This window comes from Mustela nigripes, chromosome 7, assembly GCF_022355385.1.
Source record: "Mustela nigripes isolate SB6536 chromosome 7, MUSNIG.SB6536, whole genome shotgun sequence".
Lineage (NCBI taxonomy): Eukaryota > Metazoa > Chordata > Mammalia > Carnivora > Mustelidae > Mustela > Mustela nigripes.
In genome coordinates, this window is record NC_081563.1 from 17,982,630 (window position 1) to 18,005,699 (window position 23,070).

Sequence of the window (23,070 nt, forward strand, 5' to 3'; positions counted from 1 at the left end):
GACATTAGAATTCTGTACTGTCCAATATGATAACTACTAGCCACATATGGCTATTTAAATTTAAATTAAAAACTAAAAATCCAGGGGCGCCTGGTGGCTCAGTGGGTTAGGCCTCTGCCTTTGGCTCAGGTCATGATTTCAGGGTCCTGGGATTGAGCCCCGCATCAGGCTCTCTGCTCAGCAGGGAGTCTGCTTCTCCTTCTCTCTCTGCTTGCCTCTCTGCCTACTTGTGATCTTACTCTGTCTGTCAAATAAATTAATGAAATATTAAAAAAACTAAAAATCCAGTCCCTCAGATATACTACCTAAATTTCAAGTATTCAGTAGCAAAATGTTGTCAGTAGCTAACGTATTAGACAGTGCAGAAACCATTTTATCACCTCAAAAAATTCTATTGGACAGATCTGGCCTAGATATTCATCCTGAGGTAGGGGAAATGCTCAAAGATGATGACTGTATTTGTAATTTGACTGGATGGTTGGAAGGGATACCAACTGGAAAAGGGGATGTAGCATCAGGAGCAGATTCCTGAGGGTCACCTATCATTTTTCTTTTCTTTTTTTTTTTTTTTAAAGATTTTATTTATTTATTTGACAGAGAGAAATCACAAGTAGGTGGAGAGGCAGGCAGAGAGAGAGAGAGAGGGAAGCAGGCTCCCTGCCGAGCAGAGAGCCCGATGCGGGACTCGATCCCAGGACCCTGAGATCATGACCTGAGCCGAAGGCAGCGGCTTAACCCACTGAGCCACCCAGGCGCCCCCACCTATCATTTTTCTATCAACTCAAGAAGCGTTTACTGCCCTTGGTGGTATGTACCTGTGCAATAGCTACTGTATAAAGTGCTCTGGAGAATATTTAACAAATCTATGACTGAGTTTGCATCCTTTTTTTTTTTCTTAAAGATTTTATTTATTTGACAGAGAGAAATTACAAGTAGATGGAGAGGCAGGCAGAGAGAGAGAGAGAAGGAAGCAGGCTCCCTGCTGAGCAGAGAGCCCGATGCGGAGCTTGATTCCAGGACCCTGAGATCATGACCTGAGCCGAAGGCAGCGGCTTAACCCACTGAGCCACCCAGGCACCCCACTCAGTTTGCATCCTTAAGGAGATTATACTGGTTCACAACTAGAAAAAGCCAACAGATTCAATCCTGGGTTTCGGCACCCAAAAACAAACAAACCAAAAATAACAGAGAAAAGAATTAGAGAAAGAGCAAACGAAACCCCAAAGCTAGTAGGAGGAAGGAAGTAATAGAGATTCAAGTGGAGATTTAAAAAAAAAAATAGAGAATAGAAAAACAAGGGAGAGAATCAATTAAATTGAAAGCTGGTCCTTTCAAAAGAGTAACAAAATTGACAAAACTTTAGCTAGGCTGACCAAGGAAAAAAAGGGGGAAAGCAGAAATTATTAAAATCATAAATGACGGGGCTCCTGGGTGGCTCAATGGGTTAAGCCTCTGCCTTCAGCTCAGGTCATGATTTCAAGGTCCTAGGATCAAACCCGGCATGGGGCTCTCTGCCATCAGGGAGCCTGCTTCCTCCTCCTCTGCCTGCCTCTCTGCCTACTTGTGATCTCTGTCTGTCAAATAAATAAATAAAATATTCAAAAAAATAATAAATGAAAGTGGGGACATTATTATCAATCTTATAGAAATAAAAATCGTAAAAAAATATTATGAACAATTGTATGACAACAAATTAAGCAATCTCGATGAAACAAACAAATTTCTAGAAACATACAAATGACTAAAACTGACTCAAGAAGAAATAGAAACTGAACAGATCTACAGTAGGAGATTGAATCAGTTATCGAAAACCTCCCGACAAGGAAAATCTCAGAGCTAGATGACTTCACAGATTCTACTAAACAATTTTACCAAACACTTAAAGAAGAACTGACACCAATCTTTCTCAAAATATTCTGAAAAAAAGAAGAGAAGGAAACACTTCCTAACTCATTCTATGAGATCAGCATTATATTGATACCAAAGCTAGACAAAGATATCACAGTAAAAGAACTACAGAGCAAAAATATGAATATAGATGAAGGGGTGCCTGGCTGGTTCAGCTGTTAAGCGTCTGCCTTCAGCTCAAGTCATGGTCCCAGGGTTCTGGGATGGAGCCCCACATTAGGCTCCCTGCTTGGTGGGAGGCCTGTGTTTCCCTCTCCCACTCCCTCTGCTTGTGTTCCCTCTCTCTCTTTCTGCATCTCTATCAAATAAATAAATAAAATTCTTTGTAGAAAAAATTAATATAGGGGTGTCTGGGTGGCTCAGTCGTTGTCTGTCTTTGGCTCAGGTCATGATCCCAGGGTCCTGGGGTGGAATCCCACATTGGGTCTCCCTCCCCCACTTCCCCTGCTTGTGTTCCCTCTCTCACTGTATCTCTCTCTGTCAAATAAATAAATAAAATCTTTTTTTAGATTTTTTTTTTTTTTTGACAGAGAGAGAAACAGCCAGAGAGGGAACACAAGCAGGGAAAGAGGGAGAGGGAGAAGCAGGCTCCCCAGTGAGCAGGGAGCTGGACACAGGGCTTGATCCCAGGACCCTGAGATCATGACTTGAGCTGTAGGTAGACACTTAATGACTGAGCTATCCAGGTGCCCCCAAATAAATAAATAAAATCTTTAAAAAATGAATATAGATGCAAAAATCCTCAACAAAATGCTTGCAAACCAAATCCAGCAGCATGTCAAAAGAAATATATACCATAACTAAGTGGTATTTATCCCAAGACCATTAAATGGGGAAAGGATTGATAGTATTTTCAAAAAGATGGTTCTGAGAAAACTACATACACATGCAAAAGAATGAAGTTGGTCCCTTATTTTATACCATGTACAAAAAATTAATTCAAAATGCATCAAACACCTAATCTAAATGCTAAAACTATAAAATGTTTAGAAAAAAATGGGAAAATCTTCATGACATTGAATTTGGGCAATAATGTCTTGGATATGACTCCAAAAGCATTGGGGAAAAAAGAAAAAATAAATAAATTGAACCTCATCAAAATTTAAAACTTTTGTATATGAAAGGACACCACCAACAGAATGAACGAATAACCCACAGAATAGGAGAAAATACAAAACACATCTCTGATAAGGAATTAGTATCCAGAAGACACTAAAAAAACAAAACAAACCCCACAAAACTACAACTCAATTACAAAAAACAATCCTATTTAAAAATAGGCAAATATGGGGTGCCTAGGTGGCTAAGTGTGTTGGGGCCTCTGCCTTCAGCTTGGGTCACGATCCCAGGCTCCTGGGATGAAGCCCCACCTCGGGCTCTCTGCTCTCTCTGCCTCCCTCTCTGCCTACTTGTGACTTCTATCTGTCAAATAAATAAATAAAATCTTTTTTTTTTTTTTTTTTTAATGGGCAAATACTGGACCACTGGCTCAGCTGATAGAGCATGGGATTCTTGATCTTAGGGTCATGAGTTTGAGCCTCAGGTTAGGTATAAAATTTACATACATACATACACTCAAATGGGCAAAGGACTCGATTAGACACTTTTCCAAAGATATACAATCATGAATAAGTACATGAAAAAAGGGGTGCCTGGGTGGCTCAGTCAGTTAAGAATCTGTCTTCCGCTTGGGTCATGATTGCAGGATCCTGGGATCTAGCCCCTCCACTGGGTCCCTGCTCAGTGAGGAGTCTGCTTCTCCCTCTCCCTTTGCCCCTCTCCCACTGCTCCTGCTCTCTCTTCCTCTCCCAAATAAACAAAATCTTAAAAAAGAAAAAAAAAAAAAGCTCATGAAAAAAATGCTCAGCATCACTAGTGACTAGGGAAATAAAAATCAAACCCTCAATGAATACCAACCACTTCACATCCATTAGGATGGCTATTATAAAAACAGCAAAACCATGGAAAATAATGAGTGCTGTCAGGGGTATGGAGAAACCTGAATGCTTATGCACTGCTGCAGGTAATATTAAAATGCCGTACTCATTGTAGAAATCAGTTTGGCAGCTCCTCAGAAAGTTAAATATATGCCATATGGTCCAGTAATTCTGCATCTAGATACAAAATAACTGAAAGCAAGAGACTTAATCAGATACTTGTATACAGATGTTCATAGTTCCACCGTTCACAACAGCCAAAAGGTGGAAACAATCCAAATGTCCATCAGCAGGTGAGTGGATAAATAAAAGGTGGTATATACAACAACGGAGTATTTTTCAGCATAAAGGAGAATACATTGTGGTACTTGCTATAACATGGACGAACCTTGAAAATACAACGCCAAGTGAAGTAAGGGCAGACACAAAAGGACAAATACTGTATGATTCTAGTTATGTGGGGTACCTAGACGTCGTTAGCATCAGGAGATAGGAGAGGGAAAAAGACTATTCCAACGGGGTGTGGAGGGTGAGGGGTCACTATGCCTCCAGGGGAACTCTGACCAGGGGATCTGCAACTGTCTCCAAGGTCACGCCAAAAAAAAGGGGGGGGGGGCTTTTCTTCCATCGGGATAAGTGAACAAAGCCTCGAAGGAACTGGGTGTGGGGAAGTGGGAGGGGCGGGTAGAGGTGGCCACGATCGCACTGCCCATTAGCGTTTTGCAGGGAGGTGAAATTTCCCCCGAAATTTCAGGAGTGGTGGATGACAAGGGGTTGCAGACCCGCTCAGGCTGAGAGTGGGTCAAAGTTTAGGGGCCTGGTGGAAGGAGAGCAGCTTAACTAAAGTTTGGTCAAGTCAGGGGAGCCCGTATTTCGTCCAGATTGGTCAGTGAGTGCAATCTGTTCACCTGACCATTTACGAGGCAAAAACGAAGGGAATTTGGACGGTCTACGTCTGACCTGTCATAGGTTAAAAACAAGGGGTGAGTCATATCTGAGTTACACCGGGAAGGGTGGTTCCTTGCAGTAAATCCTTTCGGGAGCACAAAAGGGTGGGGGGATTTCTTTCAACGTCGCTTTCCAGAATCACAGGGCTCGGGTTAAGTTCTACGTTGTCACAATGCAGGGACATCTCTCCGCGGACTCAATCGCAGGCTGCGGAGGTACAGAGGTAAGTAGACGCTGGGCTATTCTTTGAGCCCACACCTCGCTCCCAGCATTTTCGGGGCCGGGTGAGAAGGCGGCCAGCGACACCGCCGGCTGCAGGCAGGAGACTGCCGCCATTACCGCGCGTCAGCTAAGGGCTGAGGAGGCGACGGCCGCGGCGAAGCCAACCGGCCCCGCCCCCCCACCCACCGCGCGCGCTCCCGGGCCTGCGCGGAGCCTGCCCGGCGCGCGCTCGGCGCCCGGCGGCGGAGACCCGGAGAGGCGGGCCGGGTCCCAGCGGCGCGGCCCGCGAGCCTCCGCGGGTCTGGGGGCGGCGGCGCTCCCAGTCTGAGGGGCTCCGGCCCGGCAGCGGCGGTGGCGCCCGCGGCCCCGGAGCGAACCGAGGACCAGGCCGCGAGGCGACAGCGCGGCGCGGCCCCCTCCAGCGGCCGCGCCCAGAGGTGAGTGCGCTGGGGCCGCGCCGCGTTCGGCGGGTGAGGGGCTGGGACGTCCGCTCCCCGCCGGCCGCGGGCGGGCGTTTTTTCCCAGGCGGGGCGCTGTCCCGGGTTAGGGTGTCGTTGGGTCGTGCGGAGCCGCAGCGCTCTAGACGGTCTCGGTATCGGTGAGCCCGGGGTCCGGGCGGTTTCGTTGACGCTGGAGGCGGCGGCTGGGGCGAGACTCCTGGCCAGTTCAGGTGAGCCGCGTCTCCGGCCTGCGTCCTGTGCTCGCTTCCTGCGTGGTGGCGACCTCCGAGCCGGCACCGCCGAGGGCTTCCGTTCGGGGTTGGGGTGGGGGGGTTGGAAACTTCAAGTTAGGCGCACTATGCCCCGGTTTCCAAAGGCGTGCGCTGCAGGAGCACGGTGCAGAAGTACCAGGCACGTCTGTTTGGGGTGGCCGTTTCTCGGGTCGCTTCACCACCGAGTCTCCCCCGACAGTCTCTTCGTAGGTTTCGAGTTTGCGTCTTTCCCAGTTTCATTTTGTGTGTGTGTGTGTGTGTGTGTGTGTGTGTGTGCGCGCGCGCGCCTTTATACTCGCAGTGTCTCGTTAGCGGTAAGGAACGTTAGGGTGTTGTCCAGCCTGGCTGCTTCCGTACATCACTTGAGATCACGGAAAATAAGGATAGGAATCGGACAGTCTTTATGGATGTCCGTGTGGAACTGTAAAGTATGACATTGTATGAACGACGTGAAAATCGGCCTCCGTATTTCAAAGTCATGGCTCAGGTGTGTTTGGGGAGTGTTTCACGTGTTTTTAAATTACGGTTTAGTTTTTAAAGGGGGAAGACGCCTTAAAAGTTGATGTTACGTCTGGTGTGTAAATATGCCGGAAGGCGTATTGATTTTAAAGGCAGTTAAATTCGGTGAATATTTGAGCATCTATTTATATCAATGAGGTTAGTGCTAGGCGCTGATGGCGTCCAAAAACGAGATGTTGTGCAGGATGGTGTGCAGGATGGAGAGAGTGATTAATTAAGCAAGCAAGTAGTAATGATACGAGGCCGAATGCAGTATTAACAGAAACTCCTACTTGTTGGGTACTGACTCTTAGCCTTGCACTGTGGTGTACACACGCATACTTAAGTTACTCAGTGCTTAATGTTAATTACTTAATTTATTCAAATTTCTTTTAGTACCTACTGTTTGGTGAGTGGCCATGACAACATGGTGACTCTTGTAAATTTTTTTTTTTTTTTTTAACACAAATCTCATCATTTGACCCTTGAGCAGTGTGAGTGGGTGGCAGTGTTAGGGGTGCCAGCCCCCACACAGTTGGAGAATCTGTGTATGAATTCTGAGTCCCCCAAAACTTAACTACTTATAGCCTGGTATTGACTGAAAGCCTTAAAGCCAGTTAACACGTATTTTGTATGTTATATGTATTCTGCTGTGTGCTTAATAATAAAGTAAGCTAGAGGAAAGAAAATATTATGGAGAAAATCATCATAAGAGAAAATACATTTACAATGTACTATATGTAGGACATTTATAATATGCTATGCTTATAGATAGTACATTTATAAATGCACTATTTAGAGATAACTGTATTTGTAGAAGAAAATCTTCACATAAAGTAGACTTGGTGCATTTCAAACCTGTATTATTCAAGGCTCCACTGTAAATGCCAGTAAACCTAGACAGAAGCTTAAAAAGGAAGAATATAGTATATTGTGAGAACAGTAAAAAGGGGATAACCAGCTTGGGAAATCAGTTAAAGTTTTCTTAGGAAAGTAATCTTCCAACTAAGATGTTATGGGTAAATAGGAATTGGTGAAAGGTGGCCCCCCAAAGGAGGGAAGAAAGGTCTGGGCGAAGGAAATAGGTTCCCCAGAGGAAGGTTAGGGAAATTTAAGGAACTGAAAGGTCAAAGCAAGTGGAATTTAGTGTGGAATGCAAAAGAGGGCATGAGAGATAATGCCAGGTCTTTTAAGCAGTGTTAAGAATTTGGGACTGACTTTTTTTTTCCTTTACCTTAAAGCTTTATGGTGAAATTTTCACACTATTCAAATGTGATGAGCTAACAGTACAGTGAACTTCTCTATAATATTAACCCAGAATATTTGGACCTTACTTGAAGAGCAGTGAATGGTCATTGAAAGTTTTAAGCCGGGAAGTTTCCGTCAAATTTGTTATTATTATTATTTTTTTAACATTTTATTTATTTATTTGACAGAGAGCACAAGCAGGCAGAGGGGCAGAGGGAAAGGGAGAAGCAGGCTACCCGCTGAGCAGGGAACCCTCAAATTTGTGTCTTATTCAAAAAAGTCACATCTGGCTGGCCTAGTGGTAGAGTATGAGACTCTTGATCTCAAATCCCCTGTTGGAGGTAGTTTATTTGTTTATCTTTTTGAAAAGGGCATCCTGACTCCTGTGTAGAAACTGCCTTGAGGTGGGGGCAAGAATGGAGTGAGGAAACCACCAAGAGATCATATTTGGGCCAAGAGTTGTGGCTGTGTAGAGAGAGCAATATTCTAAGGGAACATAGTTGATCTCTCCTCACTCTGCTAATAATTTTATGTTTAGTCTTTCAGAGAAATTGTGGCAAGTTTTCTTTTTTTTAAGATTTTATTTATTTATTTGACAGAGATCACAGGTAGGCAGAGAAGCAGGCAGAGAGAGGAGGAAGCAGGTTTCCTGCTGAGCAGAGAGCCCGATGTGGGGCTCGATCCTAGGACCCTGGGATCATGACACAAGCCGAAGGCAGAGGCTTTAACCCACTGAGCCACCCAGGCGCCCCTCTGGCGAGTTTTCTAAGGGAATTTGTGTTTGCTCTCAGTTTTGCAAGGTAGATAACACTTCAGAGTGGAGCCCTGGAATGAAAATGTCTTGGTGTCAAAGGATGGCAGCCTTAGAGACTTTGACAGACTCTGCTCAAGTGCCCCTTTCCCCAGTTACTCTTGTCACTTAACACTTTGGTCCTTAGGGGTATTTAACTTTCTCATTAACAGTTTTTCTAGAAGACAAGAAAGTATTTTCAGTTATTCTGATGGCAACAAAGATAAGCTGAAACTTTCCAAAATTTTTCATTTATTATTTAATAGTAAACTAGAATTCTTTAAATACACAAAGTATCTTTTGAAGTGTTTGATTTTGATGCTACTGTGATTTGTTTGCTCTTGGAGGCACTCCCCCATTCCATAAGTGTAGGTGAAAAGGACTCCACATTGGAAATGTGATCCGTGAGTTCCTTTGTGCTGTGTTTAATGCCAGGAATGGCTTTATCCTTAAGGAGAAACTTCAACTTCTACACAAAGATAGCATACTCCATGGTATATCTTTATATACTTTAATCTTAAAAAAAAATGCAGTCTGTCATGTGTGTTTACAAAAATAAGTACAATTGGTAATATGCAGATTTTTTCTGCTTGAATTCTAATGTATACATTCTTACCAGTCTGAATCTATTTTGACTGGATTTTTTTTTCCAATGGATATGTTCCAGAAAGCTCAGTCTAGTCTCTCTCCTGACTGATTTTATCACTGCAGTTGTTGGGAGTAAGTGGGATAATAATTGGGAAGGTGTTTGGTAAACTGTGATACACAGTAAAAATATAAGATGGTAGTGGTACTAATTGGAAGGAAACTGAAGTGAAATGAAGGAAATTCTACTCATCTGTCTCTTCTAATACCAAGCTTCATGCTGGTGACAGACATTTGTCAGATGGCTTTTTATATTCTCTGTAGTACAGTGCGTGACTTAGGTTCATTTGTGTCACATGACTGTGATGACTGTAGTTGACTCAGCTGACACAAATAGATTTTACATGGTTTATTGCATATTACTCATTTATGATAAATAACCTAAAATAATGATGACCTTTTTTTTTTTTTTTAAGATTTTATTTATTTATTTGACAGATTACAAGTAGGCAGAGAGGCAGGCAGAGTGAGGGGGAGAAGCAGGCTCCCCGCTCAACAGAGAACCTGATACAGGCTGGATCCTAGGATCCTGAGATTATGACCTGAGCTGAAAGCAGAGGCTTAACTCACTGAGCCACCTGGGCACCTCTGATGACTCTTTAAATAATGACTTTAGGTCCATCTTAGAGTTGGTTTTTACTTTGTAATTTTTTTTTTAACGATTTTATTTATTTATTTGACCGAGAGAGATCACAAGTAGACAGAGAGGCAGGCAGAGAGAGAGAGGGAAGCAGGCTCCTCGCTGAGCAGAGAGCCCAATGCGGGACTCAATCCCACGACTCTGAGATCATGACCTGAGCCCAAGGCAGCGGCTTAACCCACTGAGCCACCCAGGCGCCTTTACTTTGTAATTCTATGCCATTTGCTAATTCAGTATATTTACTCAGTATATTTATTAATTTAGTATATTTTTCTTGTTAGTTTGTAAATCCCTAGGCGACTGTATCTGTCCTATTTACCCTTCTTTCATTAATTCTAAACCAGTGCCTTGCACATAGAGGTTCAGTAAATAGATAAAGGTTTTAAAAGGTTTAATTAGTGAAATCAAAACTAAAAGATCAAAGTAAATCAGAGAAAGGCAATTATCCCATGACCTCACTGGAAGGTGGAATTTAAAAAACAAAACAGGATCCTAGGGGAAGAGAGGAAAAAATAAAATAAGATGAAATCAGAGAAGGAGAAAAACCATAAGAGACTTTTTTTTACTAAAGATTTTATTTTATTTTTATTTGACACAGAGAGGGTGAGTGAGTGGCACGCAGAGGGAGAGGGAGAGGCAGATTCCCTTCCTAGCACAGAATCCCTTCCTAGATTCTCTTCCTAGTAGAGAGCCGGATGTCGGGCTCCATCCCAGTTTCAAGATCAGCCCAGCCACCCAAGTGCCCCACCATAAGAGACTCTTAATCATAGGAAACAAACTGAGGGCTGCTGGAGGGGAGATGGGTGGGGGGATGGGGTAACTGGGTGATGGACATTAAGGAGGGCGTGTGATATAATGAGCACTGGGTATTATATAAGACTGATGAATCATTGAGCTCTACCTACCTCTGAATCAGTAATCTGTTATATGTTAATTAATTGAATTTAAGTTAAAAAATAATAATAAAAAATAAACTTAACATGGTTTAAAGTAAGTGCTTCAAAAAACAAAAACAAACCCCTGGGAGCGCCTGGGTGGCTCAGTGGGTTTCTGCCTTCTGCTGAGGTCATGATCTCAGGGTCTGGGGATGGAGCCCTGTCTCAGGCTCTCTGCTCAGCAGGAGGCCTGCTTTCCCTCCCCGCCACGTCCTCTCCTTCCTCCTTGTGGTCTCTCTCTCTGTCAAATAAAAGAATAAAAACAAACCCCTAAACTAAAAGTTCAAAGCTGTGTCGAAATTAAAACTTTAGTGTAAGCCTGAAGATGTTTCTTAACTGATCCTTGTAACAGATTATGACAGAGTAACAGGAAAAGAGAAAGGAGCAAACATTATTGTATTCTTAGTATTTAATTGAGTCCTCAAAACAACCTTATGAGGATGAAAATCATCTCCATGTTACAGGTTTAGGGTTAGAGAGGTGAATAATAACAGTCACCCAGCTCAAAAATGATGTAGTCAGAATTCCATTACAAGTTGGTTTGACTCTAAGGTCATCTTCGTTCTCTGTTGGTGTCATAAAACAAGTAAAAACAATTCATTAGTAGTTTGTGACTATAACATAATGAAAGATATTAGCGATTTGCTGGAAAACAATAACCTGTTAAAGGGAAACGTAGCAAAATACTTCAGGGATGGCTCCTCTTGGTTTTGCACTTGGCAAGGCAGTGTGGAAAAAACAGGAAATGTGTAAGTCATAATACATGTCCTCAAGGATCTTAGATCCAGCTAAAAAAGGTAAAAGAGACAACAGTAAACAGTCTCAGAAAATATGATTTAAATACCAAAAACTACGATTTAGGAGAAGAATATTAATATCGATTTAATATTTTACCTTTATGATAGTTGTGGGACTTGAAGGATAATTAGGATTTGAATACCCAGAAGGCTGGTTACATTATGAACAAAGAAGTGTTATAAACATGTTATGTTTATGACACAGTAAAGATCATATCTAAACTAAGGGATTATGTTAGAGTAGTTGAAAATAATGTTAGAAACAGTACCCACCAGGATATAATGTCCTCAACGGTTGGAATCTTTGTCTACTTGGTTCTGTATGTATCCCAAGCACCTAGAATCATACCTGGTATATAGTAGGTGCTGAATAAATACACATTTTTAATGCTTTTAATGTATAATTAATATGCAATAAAATGCACATATTTAAGACATACCATTTTTTTAAAGACATACCATTTATTAAATATTTTTACCTGAATTAGTTTTCAATTCTGTAATGCCCTTTTTAAAAAGGATTTTATTTATTTATTTGAGAGAGAGCCTGAGCATGCTGGAGCAGTGGGAGGAGCAGAGGGAGAAGAACAAGCAGACTTGCACTGAACCCGGAGCCCTATGTGAGACTCCATCCCACAGCCCTGAGACCATGACCCAAGCCAAAATCAGGTCAGACACCCAACCAGCAGCCACCCAGGCATTTCATAATGCTTTATTTCTTTAAAAAAAAAAAAAAGTAAGTAAGTCAAAATGAAAACTTCCCTGACATCTGACTGGTTGAGATGGCTGTTTATATTTTTCTCTATTTTGTGTATGTTTGAAAGGGAAGAATTTTAAAGGGAAGCAATTAAATAAAGGTTTAGAAATATGAAATTTGAAGGACAAAGTCTTAGGAGAAAAAAATTAGTGGACATGAAATTCTGCTTTTCTGAATATGTTTTTAATTTGATTTTGCTTTGCAGTTTTAAAAAATTAGAATAATATAGGGACGCCTGGGTGGCTCAGTTGGTTGAGCCACTGCCTTCGGCTTGGGTCATGATCCCAGCGTCCTGGGATCGAGTCCCACATCGGGCTCCTTGCTCAGTGGGAGCCTGCTTCTCCATCTGCCTCTGCCTGCCACTCTGCCTGTGCTCACTCTGACAAATAAATAAATAAAATCTTAGAAAAAAAAATAGAATAACATATACATATATTTTAAAAGATAGTAGTGTTAGAAAACTAAAAATGCTCCCATTCCCTTTCGCTAAGTACAACGGCTTTGAACTCATAGCTGTTTTTTCTGTTACTTAAAATCATATATATATTTTTTAAAGATTTTATTTATTTGTCAGAGTGAACACGCTGAGCAAGGAGCCCAATGTGGGACTCGATCCCAGGATGCTGGGATCACGACCTGGGCCGAAGGCAGCCGCTTAACCAACTGAGCCACCCGGGCGTCCCACAATCATATTTCTAAACAACGTGTACAGTTGGAGTTATTTTTGAACATTGCCTTAAATATTGCTATTAGGATAGATAACCATTTTAGCTTTCTTATGTTTGGCCCCCCCCTTACTTTCTCATATCCTCTTAATGGTTTTATTTTTATTTATTTGTTTATTTTTTTAAAAGATTTTATATATTTGACAGAGATTACAAGTAGACAGAGAGGCATGCAGAGAGAGAGGAAGGGAAGCAGGCTCCCTGCTGAGCAGAGAGCAGATGCGGGACTCCATGCGGGGCTCAATCCCAGGACGCTGGCATCAGGATCCGAGCCGAAGGCAGAGGCTTTAACCCGCTGAGCCACCCAGGCGCCCCTCTCTTAATGGTTTTAGCTCATATGTTTTCTTTACAATAAGTAAAGAAGTAACAGGAAAAGAGAAAGGAGCAAACATTATTGTATTCTTAGTATTTATTTGAGTCCTCAAAACAACCTTATGAGGATGAAAATCATCTCCATGTTACAGGTTTAGGGTTAGAGAGGTGAATAACAACAAAGTCACCCAGCTCAAAAATGATGTAGTCAGAATTCCATTACAAGTTGGTTTGACTCTAAGGTCATCTTCGTTCTCTATTGGTGTCATAAAACAAGTAAAAACAATTCATTAGTAGTTTGTGACTATAACATAATGAAAGATAAGTAAAAATAAGTAAAAATATACACTATTTTCTTTTTTTTTTCTTTTCCTTTAGACCTCAGGTCCATCCCCAGTTCAAAGATGGGGCTTGTATTTATCCAATAAATGTAATAAACATTGTAAACTTGAAAGAACATTGATAATACTGTGTCTTGTATTTAACAATCATTTTTAATGGCTGCATTTAAAAATATATATTTTTTAAAGATTTTACTTATTTATTTAACAGAGAGAGAGATCACAACTAGGCAGAGAGGCAGGCAGAGAGCTCTTTGCTGAGCAGAGAGCCTGATGTGGGGCTCCATCCCAGGACCCTGAGATCATGACCTGAGCTGAAGGCAGGGGCTTATTCACCCACCGAGCCACCCAGGCGCCCCTAATGGCTGCATTTTTAAAGCATATAGTTTACATATAATCTAATCTATGAATTTTATAATCTGTATAAATTATTGATACAAAAAATCTTCTTCTCTGATTTATTACTTGGTAAATCTAATGCCTAATCAGATGCCTTCCATAAAATTAATATTGAGCAAGATTCTTTGAATGAAATGGTCTCTTTGCATTTTTAAGTTTAGAGAATAATTTGAAAAGCATTCCTGGAAGGAAAAAAAGTCTTTTAGAAATAGAAACACTCGACAGAGTAGAGACATCCAGTTTGCCTTAGTTGTTGGATGCCATAGTCTTGGGTGCTGTGGCTCTAGTGACTCCTACCCTACCCTCGAGCTACAAGGCCGAGAGTCTGGAATGCCATTGATGGTGCTGTCCCTCCTCGCTTGGTATTCCACACTCACTCCTCAGCCCCTTTGCATTTCCTCCTTTTTCCTCGCCTTTCTGTTTCCCCTTGTCTTTCAGAGTTCTTCACAATTTTCTCATGAAAAGGTTAAGAAATAAATCTGCTATCAATTTATATTCAATTCATAATTAAAGCTAGAGGTGTCTAAAACAACTTTAGGGGATATTTTCCAGAGCAGAGCCCACTATCCTTCATTAATTCTTAACAAAACAAAGGCTAAGTGGGGAATTAGTGCTCAACACAAATTGCTATGGTTTTTGGCCCAGCTCCATTAGCGGGCCCTGAGATCATTCAGACGGATTTTTCTATCTGGTGAAAGGCTGCTTCACTAGATCCTTAGTTACCAGATTAAGTACCTCCAAATACATTGGAGACTTTTTCTTTTTTTGAGAGAGAGCTTTTTACATGGTAGCAGTGGATTGCTTCTTGTGGCCATTTTCTCTTTCTCATAGCTTTAGGATGGGTCTGGTGGGTATTATTTTGCAGATTTGTCTTCTATTCAAACATGCTTACATTTTTAAATAAAGGTACACTAACATGTTGTAGAAATACTCATATAGTCTTCACACTGATTTTCCACATTTTTGGGAATTTAAAGGAACAAAAAAGTAAGCCGTATATACAGAATTTATCCACCGTAGCTATTATTTGTTAGGAAAAATTGAAAGCAAACTAAATTCCCAGTAGTCATGGTATAGCTGGCTAATGGGATAATTTGTGTCCTTTAAAAATAGTTATGAAGTAGTTTATATAGCCGAATGGAAAAAGACAGCATAGATATGAAAAATAAACAAAAATCATTCATATACTAGCAGTTCATTTGAATGTGTATGAAAAATGGAGAGGAAGAAGCAAAAGTTTAGGGGTAATAAAAGTATGGATTATTTTCTCTCTTTTCCCAAACTTTCCATATTAGTGTTTTGCCTTTATAATAAAATATTGTGAGAACTAAGCAAACAAATTAATGTTTAAGGTAGTCCAAGCCATCTGTCCACTGAGAGGTCCTGGAAACAACACACAGTAGAAAAAACATACATGCCAAACACCCAGATCTTGATTTCTAAATACAGTAAAAAAAAAGGAGGGGGGCGGGGGCGGCGCCTGTGTGGCTCAGTCAGTTAAGCATCTGCCTTTAGCTCAGGTCAAGATCCCAGGAGTCCTGGGATTGAGCCCTGTGGCAGCCTCCTTTTCCTTCTCCCTCTGCCTGTGGCTCCCCCTGCTTGTACTCTTTCTCTGTGTCAAATAAGTAAATCTTTAAAAAAAAGAAAAAAGTAACCATGGCTCCTTAGAGGTAAGTCTGTTTCCAAGGCTGAGGCAGAGAAAGAACAAATGATCCTAGAGCATATTCTTGCTCCAGAAATTAAGAAGATGCTTATAGGATGATAAATACGTATCAGAAGGACATCGCACTGAAGGGATCCCCACTGGACAAATCTGGGAAATGGAACATTGAAATAAATGGTGATATTAGTGAGTTATAACTCATTGACTAGGGGCGCCTGGGTGACTAAGTGGGTTAAAGCCTCTGCCTTCGCTCAGGTCATGATCCCAGGTCCTGGGATAGAATCCTGCATCGGACTCTCTGCTCTGCAGGGAGCCTGCAGAGGCTCCTCTCTCTCTGCCTGCCTCTCTGCCTACTTGTGATCTCTGTCTGTCAAATAAATAAATAAAATCTTAAAAAAAAAAAAAAACCTCATTGACTAAAAAACCCATGAGTTCATACTCTTAGATCTAAAAAAAAAAAAGGTAATAAATAAGGAAAAGATGGACTATTAAGTAAACTTAACAGTCATGTGGAGTCCCTGTAACTAAGATTAAGTTCCAAATATATCTAAATATAAAATTTTGAAATTAAAGTTGAGGGGCTGCCTGGATGGCTAGTTGGTTAAGCGCCTGCTTTAGGCTTAGGTCATGCATGATTCCAGGATGCTGGGATTGAGCCCCACGTTGGGCACATTGGGGTCCCTGCTCAGCCCACGTCTTTTTCTCCCCACTGATCATTCTGTCATGCTCTCTCTCAAATAAATAAAATCTTCTAAAACAATTTATATTGTGGGGGCACCTGGTGGCTCGGTGGGTTAAGCCTCTGCCTTCAGCTCAGGTTATGGTCTCGGGGTCCTGGGATTGAGCCCTGCATAGGGCTTTTTGCTCAGCGGGGAGCCTGCTTGCCTGTCTCTTTCTGCCTGCCTCTCTACCTACTTGTGATCTCTCTGTCAAATAAATAAATAAAATCTTTAAAAAAAAAATTTATATTGAGGGTCACTGCAGAATGGGAAAATAGGCAGTTGCAAGTTCATGTTCCCCCAGAAACATGAAAAACATGCATTAACTGTTAGGACCAAGTTAGAACTCTGGAAGGTAGTTCTTGCTGAATCAAGAAAAATGCAGCTTGGCGCCTGGGTGGCTCAGTGGGTTAAGCCGCTGCCTTTAGCTCAGGTCATGATCTCAGGGTCCTGGGATTGAGTCCCACATCGGGCTTTCTGCTCGGCGGGGAGTCTGCTTCTCTCTCTCTCTCTCTCTCTCTGCCAGCCTCTCTACCTATCTGTGATCTCTCTCTGTCAAATAAATAAATAAATAAAAATAAAAATGCAACTTAAGAACAACAGGCAGTGGGGGTGCCTGGGTGGCTCAGTGGGTTAAGCCTCTGCCTTCGGCTCAGGTCATGATCCTGGAGTCCCAGCATCAGGTCCCGCATCGGGCTCCCAGCTCCATAGGGAGTCACTTCTCCCTCTTATGCTTCTCCCCTCTCATGCTCTCTCTCACACTCTCTTTCTCTCTCAAATAAATAAATAAAATCTTAAAAAAAAAAAACCAGGCAAAATACATAAAAATTGGGCAAAGGACTTGAATAGATTTTCTCCAAAGAAGATAGACAGATGGCCAATAAGTACATGTAAAAAAGATGCTCAACATCTAGTCACAATGACATGCACTTTATTAGGATGGGTATTATTTAATAAAATAATTAATAAATAAAATAATTATTTAATAAAATGATGGCTCAGTGGGTTAAAGCCTCTCTGCCTTCAGCTCAGGTTGTGATCCCAGAGTCCTGGGATCGAGCCCTGTATCGGGCTCTCTGATCAGCGGGGAGCCTGGTCCATCCCACCCACCCCCGCCTCTCTGCCTACTTGTGTTCTCTGTCAAATAAATAAATAAATAAATAAATAAATAAATAAAAAGCTTTAAGAAAACCCCCCAAAACAAAAAAAAAAAACCACACATACAAAAAACCAAAATAATATTAGCAAGGATGTGAAGAAATTAGAATCCTGGTACATTGTTGGTGGGTATACAGAATTATTCACAGTAGCCAGAGGTGTAAACAGTCGAAATGTCCACGAACAAATGAATGTGTAGGGGTGCCTGGCTGGCTCAGTAGGTTAAATGTCTGCCTTCCTTTCAGGTCATAATCCCAGGGTCATGGGATCTAGCCCCACATCTGGTCTCCGGCTCAGAGGGAGTCTGCTGCTCCTCCTCCCTGCCCCTCCCCCTTGCTCATGCGTGTGCGCACAGTGCTAATAAATAAAATCTTGAAAAAAAAGCCAGATGAATGTGTAAACAAAATGTATATACATATAGTGGAATATTAGCCATAAAAAGGAATGAATTTATGTTAAGTGAAATAAGCCAGACACAAAAGGACAAATGTAGAATTCTGTTTATGTGAAATACAAGGCAAATTGATGAAGGCAGAAGGTAAAATATGGGTTACCAGGCCTGGGAAGAGAGAGGAATAGAGAATTATTTTTTAATGGGTACAGAGTTTCTTTTTGGTAAGTGGAAAGAGTCTTGGAAATGGATAGTGGTAATGATTGTACAACATTTGTGGATGTAATTCATACCACTGAATTGTATACGTACTGTACGTCTTGTCAGTTTGCTTGAATTGTAAGAATGAGAATAAAAATGTTTCATTCACTTTTGTGAATGAAATTTTTATCATAATTCTTAAGAAAGAGTTCTAAAAGGAAAAAAAAAATTTCTTGTTGGAAGATTATTAGACTCCCAAAATATATTTTTCATTTCTGTTTTACTCTGTAGATGGAAATGACAGCTTTGAGTTCGGTCACATAAGTTCTTAAGACCCTTTCATACTACTTCGGGGATACCTAATAGTTTATGTTAAAGATTATTAATGCATATATAAGAATGAATTTACTTTAAGTACTCAGTTGAGGACTTTAGCTTTTGTTTGTTTTTACTTTTGCAGTAAGGCAAGAGAATGAAAGAAGTAGATAATCTCGAAAGTATAAAAGAAGAATGGTAAGTTAATTCAAACTTTGCATTTCTTTGTTATTAATGCATTTCTTAGCATCTCTTTTTGCATTTCACTGACAAATGTAAGTTTTCTTTTTTTTTTTTTTAAAGATTTTATTTATTTACTTGACAGAGATCACAAGTAGACAGAGAGGTAGGCAGAGAGAGAGGAGAAAGCAGGCTCCCCGCTGAACAGAGAGCCTGATGCAGGGCTCAATCCCAGGACTCTGGGATCACGACCTGAGCAGAAGGCTTAGGCTTTAACCCACTGAGCCACCCAGGCGCCCCTATAGTAAGTTTTCATTATGATTCTCTTTCAGTTAAATAGCTAATGGAAATATATTTTTTTTATTGGTAATGCAATTAAAAAAAAAAGATTTTATTTATTTATTTGACAGACAGAGAAGGAACACAAGTAGGGGGATTGTGGGTGTGGGAAAGGAAGTAGGCTTCCCGCGGAGCAGGGTGTCTGATGTGGGGCTGGATTCCAGAACCCTGGGATCATAACCTGAGCAGAATGCAGATGCTTAATGACTGAGCCACCCTGGCATCCTTAAAGTAATTTTTTTTTTTTTAAATCAAAGCTGCATTGTAAATGGTTTTGTTACTGAAACAGTTAAATTTCTCTTTGTTTGCATATTCTGTTGTTTCAGGGAGAAATTCAAGTAGCTGTTCACTTTTTTAGTCTCTTATGTTGTATTGCCTTGGAGTTGTAGTGGAAATACAAAGGCTCTGGAGTCAGAAAAACCTAAGCTTTGGCGGCACCTGGGTGGTTCAGTTGGTTAAGTGGCTGCCTTTGGCTCAGGTCATGATCCCAGGGTCCTGGGATTGAGCCCTGCCTTGGGCTCCCTACTCGGTGGAGAGCCTGCTTCTCCCTCCTCCTCTACCTGCTGCTCTGCCACTCTGCCTACTTATACTCTTTCTCTCTGTCAAATAAATAAAATCTTTAAAAAAAAAAAAAAAGAATTCTTCAAAAGAAAAGAAAAGAAAAATCCCAAGTTTGAATCCCATTGCTGTCTTTACTACCCTCTTTGGCCTTAGAGCAACTTAGGTAGTAGCTCCTTTGAGCTTCTGTATCTTACCTACATAACAGAGGGGAGGGGGTACATCTGTGTTTGTCCCTGAAAGGTTTTTATGAGAATTAGATAGCTGGCATAAAGCACTCAGAACGGTATTAGCACAGGGGCCTGGATGGTTCTGTTGGTGGAGTGTGCGAACTCTTGATCTCAGGCTCGTGAACAATTTAATTATTTGAGAGAGAAAGAGAGAGAATGCATGGGATGGGGGGTTTCAGAGCAGGGAAAAGAGAGAGACTCTCAAGCCAACTCTCTGATGAGCACAGAGCGGCATGTGGGGCTCAATCTCATAAGGTTTCTATCATGACCTGAGCTGAAATCAAGAGTTGGACTTGGCTTGGATCATATCCTGAGCCAAAATCAGCAGTTGGATGCTTAAACAACTGAGCCACCCAGGGGACTCTAAAATAAAATCTTTTTTTTTTATTTGACGGAGAGACAGAGAGATCACAAGTAGGCAGAGAGGCAGGCAGAGAGAGAGAGAAGAAGGGAAGAAGGCGCCCCACTGAGCAGAGAGCCCCATGTGGGGCTGGATCCCAGGACCCTGGGATCATGACCTTAACCATAGGCAGAGGCCTTAACCCACTGAGCCACCCAGGTGCCCTTAAAATAAATTCTTTTAAAAATAGTAATAATAGCATGTAGTAGAGACACAGTAAATGGTAGGTGCAAAGGCTGTGGTTCTTACCAATATAGATTATTTTATATTCACTTATCTGAGGAGAAATGTTTATTTTTGTATTATACTGTTTTATTTATTTATTTATTTATTTATTTAAAGATTTTATTTATTTATTTGACAGAGATCACAAGTAGGTAAAGAGGCAGGCAGAGAGAGAGAGAGAGAGGAGGAAGCAGGCTCCCTGCTGAGCAGAGAGCCTGATGCGGGGCTTGATCCCAGGACCCTGGGATCATGACCTGAGCTGAAGGCAGAGACTTTAACCCACTGAGCCACCCAGGCGCCCCTTATGCTATTTATTTTAAATACTTGAGGTAAATGTCCATTTAAGGAGACAGACAGCAATTTCATACTTAAAATAGTAAATGCTTCTGTACTAAACAAATACTACTTGTTTTTTATAACTTATTATTTTATATGAATATTTGATACTAATTATATAATTGTGAGATTGTGTCTGAGGACCTCTAAGACCACCCCCAGGCTTGATTTGCTGAAAGGACGCAAAGGACTCAGCGTATAGTCATCCTGATGACTTTGCATTATTATATCATTATAAGAAGATAATAGAGAGGGAAACTGGATGGCTCAGTTGTTAAGCGTCTGTCTTCGGCTCAGGTCAGGACCCCAGGATCCTGGGATCAAGTCTCACATCGGTCTCCCTGCTGGACAGGAAGCCTGCTTCTTTCTCTCCTACTTCCCTGCTTGTGTTCCCTCTCTTGCTGTATCTCTCTCTCTCTAACTGTCAAATAAATAAATAAATAAATAATATTTTTTAAAAAAGCACATGGGGTGAACTTCAGAGGAAGCCAGGCACAAACTTTAAAGAGTCCTTGCCTGGTGGTATCACCCAGGATGCACTTAATTCTCTCAGTAGTAAGTTATGAGACCACATGTAAATTGTTGTTTATTACCTAAGGAAGTTAATTATAAATCAGTCTGTGGTTTTTATTGGGCGTTGTAGTATGTATCAGTACTATGAATGTAATTAGATAGTAAGGTATCTGTACAAAAATATTAGGAATAGGTTTTATAACTTCTTTGTAACAAAAAAATAGATATTGTTAGAAATACTGGTCCAGTAAAAAAATGAAAAGACTTTTGCTGAGTATATCAGTAGTTCAAAGACTGTAAGTGGTGAAGACCTGTATATGTGCTCCCAAACAGATGCATAGCCTTCACCCATTTGGACAACAGCCAGTAACCTTATTTATTCAGAATGCAGTAGTGAGTGACAAAGTCAGCAGAAGAGGATATTCTGTAGCCAAAATAGATGTTTCAAAGTCCTTTTCTTGAACTTGTGTACTTTTTATTATCAGAGAAACTCCTGAAACTTCAAAACTATATACTGAGCCTTAACAACTTTGTTATCTGGTTTTCAGATTATAGAGAGGAGTATTGATAATTGTATCATAAAAGGATAGTGACATGTAAGGGAAAGGATGATGGAGTAGAAAGCATAGATGAAATAATAAAATTGTCTGAATATTTTTAGTGTTAAGGAAAGTCTTCATAAATTCATATGGCCATGGGATTTTGCTGCATTCTATCTTAATATAGTAGAATACAAAGGGATTCCCTGTATTATAAATAATAAAGAATTAAATATGGTGTACTTTCCCATTTTTCTGTCAGGAATGTCTTTCTTTCTTTCTTTTTTTTTTTTTTTTAAACATTTCATTTATATATTTGACAGAGAGACAGTGAGAGCAGGAGCCCAAGCAGGGGGAGTGGGAGAGGGAAAGCATGTTTCCTAATGAGCAGGGAGCCCCACGGGGGGCTCATGACCTGAGCCGAAGGTAGACCCTTAGCGACTGAGCCACCCAAGTGCCTTTTAAGTTTTTATTAAATTCATGCTCTTTTTAATTTTTATTTTATTTTAGTGCATGGGGGAAGGGGGGCAGAGGGCGAGAGTGTGAAAATCTTAAGCAGGCTCCATACCCAGTGTGGATCTTGATGCAGGGCTTGATCTCACAACCCTGAGATTATGACTTGAGCTGAAATCAAGAGTTGGACGCTTAGGGGCGCCTGGGTGGGTCAGTCAGTCAAGCAGCTGCCTTTGGCTCAGGTCATGATCCCAGAGTCCTGGGATTGAGCACTGCATGGGCTCCCAGCTCAGTGGGAAGTCTGCTTCTCACTCTCCCACTCTTCATGCTTGTGTTCCCTCTCTCACCATGTCTGTCTGTCAAATAAATAAATAAAATCTTAAAGAAAAAGAGTTGGATGCTTAACTGACTAAGCCACCTAAGAGCCCCTCTTTTCATGCTCTTTTAAAAAAATTATTAATAATAAACTTTATTTTTAAGAGTAGTTTTAGGTTTAAAGAAAAATTGAGCAGAAAATACACTTCCCATATTCCCATCCTCCCCTTCCCCAGCGCACATATTTTCCTATATTATTAACATCTTGTGTTATGTAGTGTATTTGTTATAATTTGGAACCAATACTGATACATTATCATTAATTGTAGTTTACATTTCGGCCCATTTTTGAATTGTAATGTTCTTTGGGGTTTGACAAATGTTGCTGATGCATATGGGGTTGTGCTTTCTTTTATTTATTTATTTATTTATGATGTGATAATTATTTTAGTAATCTCTGTATCCAATATGGGCTTGAACTCACAACCCTGAAATGAAGAGCTGCATACTTTTCCATCTAAGCCAGCCAGGTGTTGTGCTTGTAATTCCAGGTAGTAGTTATTGTTGGTTTATAGGAAAGCACTTAGCTTTTATATATTAATCTTCTACAGCTTTGCTCAAATTGCTTCTTAGTTCCAGGAGTTTGTTGTTGTTGTTTGGCATTTTCTGTGTACACAGTCATGTCATCTGCAGTTTTTTTTCTTCCTTCCCAGTCTGTGTA

The 23,070-nt window shown here is 41.0% G+C and overlaps 1 protein-coding gene across 1 annotated transcript in view; it reads left to right on the top strand.

Moving 5' to 3' along the window:
• Positions 1 to 5,363: 5,363 nt before the first annotated feature.
• UBXN2A (UBX domain protein 2A) overlaps positions 5,364 to 23,070 on the top strand; it is a 52,477-nt gene continuing 34,770 nt past the window's right edge. Inside the window, exons 1-2 of the mRNA XM_059405221.1 lie at positions 5,364 to 5,452; positions 18,407 to 18,459. Of these exons, the coding sequence (XP_059261204.1) occupies positions 18,419 to 18,459 (41 nt within the window). The 5' untranslated portion in view covers positions 5,364 to 5,452; positions 18,407 to 18,418. The remainder of the gene's footprint in view (positions 5,453 to 18,406; positions 18,460 to 23,070) is intronic.